Here is a 12,088-nt window from a genome sequence, read left to right on the forward strand (position 1 = left end):
AAACCTCGGATCATTGTCACCAAAATAATTGTTTAGACGTCGACAGGTCCCAAAAACACAAATTTGGAAGAATCTGCATGCATTTCTCTATGCCAAGTCTAACTGAAAATGGACCCATGAAGATTCGGGGTAGAATAGGTCTTCAGCAACCCATGATTGCCACAAAAGGCGACTATGCTTGTTGTAAGGGGCGACTAACGGGATCGGGTGGTCAGGCTCGCTGACTTGGTTGACACGTCATCGGTTCCCAATTATGCAGATCAATGCTCATGCTGTTGATCACTGGATGGGAAAGTCTGGTCCAGACTCACTTATTTACAGACCGCTGCCATATAGCTGGAATATTGCTGAGTGCGGCATAAAACTAAACTCACTCACTCACTAACTGAAAATGAAAGGTGGCGAGTCACTGGAATGCTTGAGAACAGAACACCCCAGCGCAATGTACAGCAGTTTCACATGCACAGGAACCCCATATGCTGCTTGCGGAGACATTATCAACAGACAGTCCCCCGAAGTGGCTGTCCACCTGTAACCACGCAACTCAACAACTATTGGATTTGAATCACCCATCTGCGCCAAAGATTCCATCCCGCCACACTGACAGCCCGAACACTTCCTGGTGTCAACAGGATATCACCAAGGACTATTCGCCGGCGTCTTGCTGCACACAGGATATGTGCTTGACTTCCTGCCAAACAACAGATTTTGACATTACATAACCAATGTCTACCACTGCAGTGGTGCAGACAACATCTGTGGTGGAGAGCAGGCGAGTGGAGACATGTTCTCTTCACTGACAAGTCCAAATTCCTCTTGCACCACGCTGATGAAAGAAACTGACAGATCTGTCCTCTATTGAACATGTCTGGGATGAAATGGAGAGGAGATTGAGCAGTTAGCCAAATCCCCCCAGTCACACTTCAGCAACTCTGCCATTCCACAAGACTTCTTGCCACGCTTGATTGGCTCTACTAGGTGCAGGTGTCAAGCATGCATCAATGTTCATGGTGGACATACACATTATTGACTGTGTGAATTTCATTTTGACCACTCTCTCACTGTGACCTTATAAGCATGTGTCTGCCAGAAAATTTACAGTGTGCCATTTGCAATCCTATTGTGGAATGATTTTCTTGCAATATTAAAAAAGTCTCATCATAAAAATATCAGTTGTTAATTCACACATCTAAACACAAGAACTTTTGCCTTTGAGTATATTTGGTAAAATTAAAGGGTCAGGGTTGTCTACTTTTTTTACACTGTTTGTGAACTAAAGCCTCCAGAAAAAAGAGTTCTCCTCTTACAAGGGATGAACCATAGAAACATCATGCTTCGTTTTCTTCCACACATTTCTTCATATGCTGCGAAAGTACCTCTCAACTGTATCCTGCAATAGAGAGAAGAATACATCCTAAAATCTTAAAAAGCTGTATAAAGATATAATTCATTTGCTACAAATTGAATATAAGTGAGTGAACTATGCCAACGACAAATAGAATAAAGTATGGAGATTTCCTTGTTTCTCCATTGCACGATGGCAAACGTTCAACTAAGCACTTGTAAGCACTTTGCAGAAAGCTACCCCAACATTTATAAGGCCAATGACTTTTTTTAAGGAGCAAGCCTGGGTAGAGGCATGTGTTCTACAGCTAAGAAATGGTGCCAGACCTCCACGTAGGAAGAGATGACATGTAACACTGAACCATGCCTTGGAAATATACAAGAGAGAACTGACAACTGGTGCCAGAACTGTCATGTCATACATAGACTCAGTATCACATTTAACTGGTTACTAATTGTGCAAAGTGGAAAAATGTGCTGTGAAAAGTGTGCTGCAATATGTGATATGATGTTGATAACATGCATATAGTCATCCTTCGCAATAACTCGCTACGCGATACCGTGGATTCGGTTAAACCACTGGGAAAAGCATGGCTCCCAAAAAGTTCATGTGAATACATATTGCGTAATGAGAGCAAAGCACTGACCTAATAATCTGTCTATAACAATGTGTGTTCTCCATATCTAATTGGGATCGTCAATTGATCCTTGATTGTTAAATAAACATCTACCTCATATGTTGCTGCATTATCTGTTGTTAGAGAAAATTAATGAGATCAGCTCTTTGAACTGTCAAAACTAATTTGAACATCAAACATGATGCGTGTTGTGGTTGGAGTAACAACATGGCGGATGCGGGCTCAGTGTCAACTAGAGTGGAATCCGGACAAATACCGTAAAAAATTTAAAATCACATCAAGTATGAAAAAGAAAACATTCTCAGTACAGATAGCCTGAAACACAGCACTTTGTAACAGTTTCAATTAAGCTGTAATCACATTACGCCGTAATCACATTCAAAGTAGAAGTGAGTGCTGAAATCATTTTCGGTATAAAAGTTCAGGTAGTAGTTGTTTTGTACCATACGTGAAGTTTACTATGGCATCTACGAAAAACAAACTTCAAGCTTACAGTTGCAGACAAATTGGCCCTCATCAAGAGAGTTAGGAATGGAGAGTCACAGGCCAGCGTCAGTCGCAGCACTGGAGTCCCGTCAGGCACCCTCAGGGGTTGGTTAAAAGATGAGGAGAAGTTGAAGGGATTCGTGATGGAGACGGAAGATATCGGGGGTCTTAGCTTAAAGAAGGCTAAGACAGCATACGACACAGACGCTGGACAAAGCTCTTTTTACATGGTTTACTCAGTTCAGACATGACGGAACACCAATATCTGGGGAGATTGTGAAAATACAAGCACAGAAGTTTTCTTGACAGATTCATGGATCTGAGGACTCTTTCAAGGCCAGCTCTAGATGGCTATGACGCTTCCAACAGCGTCATGGAATTAAGTCATTTTCGGTGACTGGGGAACATCGATCTGCCGACCAGGAAGCAGCTAGCAATTATCCGACTGAACTGCGGCAGCTGATCGAGTCCAATTGCCTGGAGCCGGATCAAATTTATAACTGTGACAAAAGTGGGCTATACTATAAGATGTTGCCAGACAAAAAACCTTGTCCATGCCAGAAGATAAATGCTCAGCTGGGTTCAAGAAGGCCAAACAACATGTCACAGTTTTGCTGACCAGTAACAAAACAGGAAAACATAAGCTGAAGCCCCTTATCATAGGAACGTCGCAGAATCCACGCTGACAACCGATCGATCTTACCTGCTATCTATGCCACCTCCAAGGATGCCTGGATGACAGCAGCTATCTTACAAGAACGGTTATTCCATAAGTTTATACCTGCAGTCAGAGAATATCTACAATATCTACGTTAAGATTTGAATAAAAAGCTATACTGCCCTGCCCACCCACCTATGACCACACTGATATAGCATGACAGGAAGATTAGAGCAGTGCTTCTCCCAAAGAACACCACCTCTCTCCTCCAACCAATGGATCAAGGCATCATCCAAGCTTACAAGTCTCACTAGCGAAGAGGACTTGTGAATAGTGCCATTGAATCGGGACTCACTCCCGTGGATTTCCTAAGGACCGTCACAGCCGAAGATGCAATCACTACCTCCCACATGGCATGGAAAAACCCTATCACAGCAAACTATCGAAAAATGTTGGAACAAGGGTCTCTTCTTCGGATTTAATGCAGAAGATGTGACTGATGCACTCACAAAGTATGAAGCATGCAGCAGAGAACGCCCTCATCACCAGCCCTGAAATGGTGGAATTGTACAACGCAATAGACGATGATCTTCCTGTGTTTGGAAGCCAGGGGGACGAAGAAATAATTGAGGATGACATGACATCAGAAAATACAGAAGTGGAAGATGTGGAAGATGATAATGATGGCATCAAACCAGAAAACGAATGCAGTACACCAGTTTCAGAGGTTTTATCATGTGCCAGTATTGTTATCAAACATATGGAACGATCAGCTGACTTTTCTGAACTGTCTGTTATGCAAATGCAGAACATTGTTGAAAAATTGAAACGACAGGCACAAAATGTGAAAACGCAGAAAAGCTTACGTGACTTTTTCAAAGAGGCTTGATATGTATCGACAATGTTAGGTGACAGGCGCAAAACCCAGAACCCAGAAAAAGCAGTATCTAAAAGCACTCATAAAGATTGAATTGTCAATTATCTGTCTTGAACACTTACTGCACTGCTTTATGCAGGACTATAAACATGTAAATACATGTACTTTGATCAATATTTGTATTTTATATCATGCACATTCATGTCATTAAACTATTGCAGTGTTCTTTAAAGTTCCCTTCGTGTTTCTCTTCAATCTTGTGACAAGGTGGATATTCTTCGCTATTTTAAAGCGATCATCCAATCACTGTCTCCCTTTTAATAAACAAACTGGTACGATTTATTTGAATGGCTAGGCAGCTCACATGTCACCGCCTCCCCATGTGTTTGTGTAGGTGAGTTGACATTGGCATTTGAAAAAAATAAGTCCTTATTCACATATATCGGCATGTAAATAAATATCTGAACGATAAATAACACCCATGGATACTGTTACATTAAGGAAGCAAGCCTACAGTGAACTCTTTATCGGGGAAATGCGTGACATTGCTTCATTTAGAAATATGGCTGAACAGTCAGTCGGCGAGTTTGATAGTGAAACAAGCAGAAGGTTTAACACTTACCATATCTTACCATATTTGCAGATTTGCATATTAAAGATCAATCTGACTAAAAGAAAACACACAAATACTTGGGTACAATTTTATTTTCGTAGTTTTGCTAGTTTCGTAACCATTCACGGAATAGACATACGTTTTGTGTATACACATGTGCATGTTAATTAGTCTTTCATCCGACGGTCTACATTCCATGTTAGCAATAACACTGGGAGGTCGTCCGTGGACCCCGAGACCCGCGTTATAGCAAGGGATGACTGTATTATATAATTGATGCATAAATGGATACGTGAAATATTAAGTGTGAAAAGTGTGCTGTAATATGTGATATGATGTTGATATTAATGTCTATATATACACTGAGTCAAAAGTACTAGTATTTTGTCCCATTTGGTCATGAATACTATTTCATAGGGAACAAAATAAGGGATTAGAGGGGATTATCACACCCCAGTGATTTTTTCTACTGAAACAATCGGAGCTGCCAGTTATGAAGAAATTATTTAATAGTTCACGGTATGACTCTTACAGAATATACAAATCTCCAGCTGGAGAAATATCTATCGTTTTTAACATCAAAGAAATTAAGATACTGTAAACGTACTTTAATTTGCTTGGTGCAAATTTTGCAGAATTGACAGTTTAGACTACATCGCACGGTCAATTATTTGCGTAATGAGTAATTGCTGGAACTGCCAGCTGTCTCTTAGGCCGCTACTAATAGCTTAAGCCGCCACTAAAATACTGCTGTATCATTTCTTCAAGTCGCGTCATGGTAATCCGTTTTGTATCAAACCATCTGTCACTACGGTTGGTCAAAATAGAACATGTCAGGACATGATTTGGGAAATCTATACAGCGACAGTTAACTGTTAAGTATGATTCTGTATACTACTATCAGTCGTCATTTTAAGATTCCCATTTCTGTATTATGGTAACAACTTAGAGGCGAGCGTGGGTAGAGTGAATAAATGAAAGGTTTATTTGCTGTGTATACATTTTCGCGGTAAAATATTTTGCGCGAAAAGCACGAAAATAAAACCTGCACGTTATATAATAGGTTTACAGTATCCATTTATACATTTTAGGTTAGGCTTGATCAACATAATGGTAAACGAATTAAGACATTTTTATATTGAAACATGCAAGAGAATGTGCCCTCTGTGTAATTTAGATGTGGAAAATGAAATTCACTTTTACTTGTATGTCCTTTTTATAAAGATTTGCATACGAAATATATAGCTGAATATTATCTATGTAAGCCACCTTCATTAGCTTTGAAACTACTTCTTTCATCAATTGACCAGCATGTACTAATAAAGCTGTCGTACTATATTAATTATACTCTTAGTAAATGTGACATTCTGACAAAGTTTTGTAGATCCATCGTATTTCACTACTTGTAACGCAATTTACTGCCTGTAACATGATTCACTGTTTGGATCACTAATAACTACTTATTGCAACATATGTATATGTATATAACTCCGGTGTATATTGTCCAGAGGCCTTTTGTGTAATAAACATCTTTGACTTTGACAGGGTACAATTAAATCAATTATGATTATTCCTGGCAAATTAAAATTTCTGTATCAAAAACATGTTGACCAATACCTTTCAAGTTTTTGGCTGAACAAATTTTCTTAGTTCAAATTTGTAAACTGCTGTAATTCTTGGAAAAATAAATATCATAATCTAAATTTGCACTGTGTGTCCTAGAAAAGCAATTTCCAGTTGGAAAAGTGTACACTTATTTGGCATAAGTTTCGAATTAGCCTGATGCAGTTGAATGATAACCAACCTGAGATTATTTAAAGCGGACTGAAAATCTGACCCCTAAACAGTGACCTCATTCAATTTCCTAAAATCAATGCAAAACCTCCAGGGTACGTTGTGCCTAGTTACCCAAGCAAACAGGAGCAGACCAAGGGCTATTGCTAGATTCTTTAATGTTTTGTTGTAACATCTTGTAAATTTCATCCTGATGTTTCTTTGCCAAAGGGACCCTTCTAGTAGTTAATTTGATAGGGGTTGCATCACCAGTATTGATGGTATAAGTAATCTCATCTGTCTGCCCAACAAACTATTTTTTCACCTATGAAAACATCCTGAAATTCTCCCACTAGGTCAGAAACAGACTGTTTTTTGACTTTCTGAAAGATCAGAGGAACGACAATCAACTAGTGACTGCACGTGATCTGGTAAGTCCAAACTTTCAGCATAAGTGGTAAAAGCATCATCACAAGCCACTACCTAATCTACCCTGCCATCTATACCAAGTACAGATGAATCTTGCTATTTAGATTCAGCATTGAAATAACATCCTTGTCAGCTACAAAACTTCTTTTGTTTCTCCAGTAATTGTTTGGTTCAACAAACCCCCCGATTCAGCACCAAATGAACCATCAACAGTACATTTGATTAATTTCTAAGAATTCTCAGGAACAACACGTTAACCTTATCAATAATTCTGACCCGTGCACACTACTTGTGTTCAGTTTGTACAATTTGAGCAGACCTCTAGATGTAGAGAGTGTCTTTTGTCTCACATGTACCTCACCATCATAACCCTCCAGGAAATCCATGCCAAGAATACTACGCATTGTACCCAAATTTGCGCCAAAAAACAGTAGTATACACAATGGGGCTATGTACGGGACCACCAATGTTAAAACAATGGGAAATAAGTCTGTGGAGGCCCTTTTCGACTACTTTTCTGCGTATTGGACTCCTTTTTGTTCTCCATTTTCTGTATAAAGAAAACTACAACAACATAGGGCAACATACGGCAATATACAGAAGACAAAATGTAGTCCCCCCAAAACCCAAATTAGCAAATTAGTCCAAGAGTAGTACACATAATGACAATACGGGACCACCAAATAGTATAGCAAAGGGGAAAAAAGCCTGTTGAGGCCCTTTTCGACTACTTGTCTGTGTGTTGGACAACTTTTTGTCCTTCTTTCTATGTATACAGAAAGATACAACAACATACAGCTACAGAACACAAAAAAAATAGTCCAATACACAGATCACAAAAAGTAGTCCAATACACAGAAAAGTAGTCCAATACAAAGAAAAGTAGTCATATAAGTAACATACACAAAGACAAAAAGTAGTCCAACAGACAGAACACAGAAAAGTAGTCCAATACAAAGAAAAGTAGTCATAAAAGTAACATACACAAAGACAAAAAGTAGTCCAACACACACAACACAAAAAGTAGTCCAACACACAGAACACAGAAAAGTAGACCAACATACACTCAGACACATAGTTGAGTACACTTTCGTCTATGTCTTTTTCTGAAAGTTCTGAAAAAAAAGTATGTAACTAATAAGAAAAGAACTTTTGGAAAAAGACGGAAGAAATATGTAATACAACATGGAGAGATGCCAAGAAGTTTGGCATTGGCTGTACTAGATTGTGAAAAATGTGGAACTCCAGTCCACCAGAACCTTCCATACAAAAGAACTAGAGCGAAAGATAGCCAATTTCTACATTCGGCCAAGCCAATAGAAGAGAAGAAAGCCTTTCTACAAGGGGTAGACAAAACAGTATGTATGTGTATTTCTCTTTTTCCCTTGTGTTGTCTATGCATTTCTAGTCCTAGAGAAGCTCTACGATCTTTCCTGTTTTGTGTTGTTGTTTGCTCTCTGTCTAGCCTACAAAGTATTGGAGCGATTGCACACATATTTTCTAGAGTTGGACTACTTTTCTGTGTGTTGGACTACTTTTTGTCTTTGTGTATGTTGGACTACTTTTCTGTGTACTGGACTACTTTTCTGTGCTCATGTGTTGGGCAAATTTTTGTCTTTGTTATGTTGCCGTATGTTGTATGTTGTCGTACATTGGTGTATGTTGCTGTAGGCTGCATGTTGCCGTATGTTGTTTCATTCTTTTGTATATGGAGAACGGAAGACAAAAATTAATCCAATACACAGAAAAGTAGTGGAAAAGGATCTTCACAGAATTTTTTGCATTGCTTTAACATTGGTGGTCCTGTACCCCCATCATGTATACTACTCAACGTCACACCTCCATCACGAAACTCAAAGCCAACAGCACCATGGATAACTATAGGCATAACATTGGCTGTAACGGAATCTTTATGAACTTCCTTCAACCTAACGTCCTGAAAAACACAATTTAAGGACGTCATCTTGTGAGATAATTGAGACTGGAGACCCTGCGTCCAACAACATTCTTGAGGTAATAAGCTTCATCAAAACATCTACAGACAAACATTTCTGAAGTTTAAAAAGACGTAAAACAATTTGTTCCCGTGAAACTAATACACTGACGAGAGTTGATGAAGATGATTTCATCGGTTTTCCTACACCTGATGCAGACAAAGATAATCTTTCTTCTAACCCATCACCATTGCTTCACCAAGAGATCACTATTCCCTATCAATGAAGTTAACTCCACCTACACTCCAATATCAACAGTTAAAACATTTTTTTTTACTGAAACTACATCTTCACCTGGTCAACAAATTTGCCCATCATTGGCTGAGAACCTGGCCTTGACCCCAGCTTTTTCAAGTTTCGCATGTCTGTTTTATTGGTAACTGACTGACCTGGCAAATCCAGTTTTGATAGGTATGGACTCCTACCATGAAAGTGACCTGATTGATTGCAGACATAACATGTATTAGACTTGGCACTTCGTAAGCTACATTTAAACTTTTTAATCATCTCTGACAGGTGTATTTTAGTGTAAATATTTTATTTTAATCTTCTTCTTATTCTCTCCTTTTAGCTATATTATTCGGCACTTTAAGGGTTCAGCTTTAGAGCTTGGCCACTCAGACTAATTGCCCAAGCTATGACGCTCTCGGCTGATTGGTCTCACTAACTTCATGCACAATTTGAATCATTCTGCACTGTCTCTTTGCCACAATAAGACAGCATGTACAGACACACAGAGAAGAAAACAAGAAAAAATTGTGTCCAGGGACACGGATGCCCCCGCTGCTGTAGGAAGAGTTCACACATTCAGGGTCCCACTGAAGTACTTGAAAACACTAAAAACAATGTGTTGAGGGGTTAGATAACACAACCTATTATCATATAAAGATCAATAATTGAACAAAATTCACGAACAAGTTCAATAAACATTGCAACTATGAAATGACAATGAAATGAAGTGACAAAATTGAGAAATTGGATAAACAAGGTATGAGATGCACACCTTTCGAGTTTCAATGAAACACACGTAGAAGCTCAATCAATTCTGTTGAGCAGCTTTTGTGGAGAACACTATATTCAGAGAGAAATTCAACAAAATTTATCTAAGTTCAAACGGCATTAAAATTGGAAAAATAAATAAAAAACAAAATCAAAATATGAGATGCATGCCTTTAGAGTCCCTATAAAGCACATGTGTAATCTAAATGAATTCCATAAAGAAGTTTTTGAGGAGAAGTGGATAACGTACACCCCCTATTGGATGGAACAAACACTGGCTGAACAGAACAAAGTTCAACTAAGTTCAAACATCTGTAAAAGTGACAAAATTAAGAAATTGCATAAGAAATTATGAAATGCACACCTTTAGAGTCCCTACAAAAGACATGTAGAAGTTCATTCAATTCTGTTGAGCAGTGTTTGTGGAGAAGTGGATAGACCTTATCCCCTATTACACTATCATCATAGAGAAATTCAGCAAAATGTACCTAAGTTCAAATGTCTCTAAACTTACAAAAAAAAACAATAAAATAAAAAAACAAAATATGAGATGCACACCATTAGAGTCCCAAGAAAGCCCATGTATAAGTTCATTGAATTCCACAGAGCGGTTATGGTGGAGAAGTGGATAGAATACATTCCCTGTTTCGTACGGACGCACAGACAGACGGACGGACGAACGAACACCGAGGGTAACCCTATATGCCCCCAGCCATATATGGCGGGGGCATAAAAATGGTGATTTACAAAAATGTACTATTTGTAAATATCATATTTACAACAAGAGTCATCAGAAGATGACATATTCCCCTGGCCCCAACATATTTGAAAGAACAAATCATCTGACAGTTACTTAAAGTCCATTTCCTGCTTCATTTTTTTAGACTAAGTCCAAATTGTTACCATGGAAATCATGAAAAATATAAATGCCAAAAATCTGTAAATAGCAAAAGGCACCACTTCAAGATCTGCCTCACATATCAGCCAAGTGTTGCTGAAAGATATTAAGAAGTTTTCGAGTTGTGCTCCGGAAACAAAGCCCACCTCTCCCTTTTGAGACTAAGACTGAATCGTTCCCATGGAAAACGGTGAAAATACAAATGCCAAAAATCTGCATATATCAAAAGGAACCACTTTGAGATCTGCCTAATATATCTGCCAAGTTTTGCAGAAAGATATTAAGCGTTTTTTGAGTTGTGCTTATCAACCAGGAGTAAATTGATCCTGGGGATGTTTTCTGAAGCAGGGCTTAATCTGTGCACAACAGTCCCCTTAGAATGTCTGAAAACCTTTATAGCCAAATTGTTTTGTTTCTCCACCATAGTGATCTACGTGGTTTATGTAGGAGCATCTATGCCTTCAAAGTCGGATGTATAAATCGGCATATGTACTGGTGTATCCTCTCCACACAGGGGTCAAATACAGCATAGATCCATTATGGAATTTACTGATTTAGGCGTAGTTCGGGCCTTAGTCATCACTTTCTGAATCGGTCTCGGTGTCCTTGCCAGTCCTACTTCGATCACGATTCTGTCAATTTCTTTTTCTACTGCAATTTCATGTTGCCAGTAGCCATCTTCAATGGTTTTAACATGTTGACAACATTCGGACCATTCCTTGGCACCGATTGCAGACATTCTCGTTTACGGCAACTCTGAGCGAAGTTTTTGTGAACTGGGGGTTTTGTTTAGCAACATAATTTTTGACAATGTCCCAAATCAACTCAATTGGGTTCAATTCTGCGTGGTAAGGAGGAAGACGTAGTACGTCATGGCCATGTTGTTTCAACATTGTGTCTACTCTATAGGTAGGGCCCAATTTGATGGATTTTGCCAGAAACAACAGTTCGGCTTTGAGCATTTTATCCTCAAATGCAATATTGTGCCTTTGTAAGCAAGCTTTGATATCATCTTTTCTGTTAGCTGTTGTTGGACACTTGTCCACTTGCTTGCTGTGGTATGGCGCATTATCCATAACAATGACGGAGTGGGGAATGTGTGGGATCAATTTTTCCTGCAGCCATTTGGAAATTTTTTTTAAAATTCATCTCGTCATGATAATCTGCTGATTTTGAGCTTTGAGTCAAATACAAGTAAAGCATTTGGTACAAAACTGTTTTCGGACCCTGAATGAACAACAATAAGCCGAGGTCCGGCACTGGACTGAGGCTGAACCCCATGTATCACAACCTCACCATCAAGCTGCCAACATTTTGGGACAATGTGGTATACATGCAACCATGTTTCATCGATAAAGATGACTGTTCAATTTTCATCT

The 12,088-nt window shown here is 38.9% G+C and overlaps 1 protein-coding gene across 6 annotated transcripts in view; it reads right to left on the minus strand.

Moving 5' to 3' along the window:
* Positions 1–297: 297 nt before the first annotated feature.
* The window catches only part of LOC124259014 (palmitoyltransferase ZDHHC21-like), a 134,610-nt gene continuing 122,819 nt past the window's right edge, over positions 298–12,088 (minus strand). For 4 of the 6 annotated variants that reach the window (XM_046693079.1, XM_046693081.1, XM_046693080.1 and 1 more), the window contains exon 8: positions 298–1,390. In XM_046693079.1, the coding sequence (XP_046549035.1) occupies positions 1,258–1,390 (133 nt within the window). In that variant the 3' untranslated portion in view covers positions 298–1,257. Of the gene's footprint in view, positions 1,391–2,475; positions 2,575–2,644; positions 3,250–12,088 lie in introns of those variants that run through there. The other 2 variants (XR_006893735.1, XM_046693083.1) reach the window with 2 other exon arrangements.

Source organism: Haliotis rubra, unplaced genomic scaffold (genome assembly GCF_003918875.1).
Source record: "Haliotis rubra isolate DU_JTF1 unplaced genomic scaffold, ASM391887v1 Scf706, whole genome shotgun sequence".
Lineage (NCBI taxonomy): Eukaryota > Metazoa > Mollusca > Gastropoda > Lepetellida > Haliotidae > Haliotis > Haliotis rubra.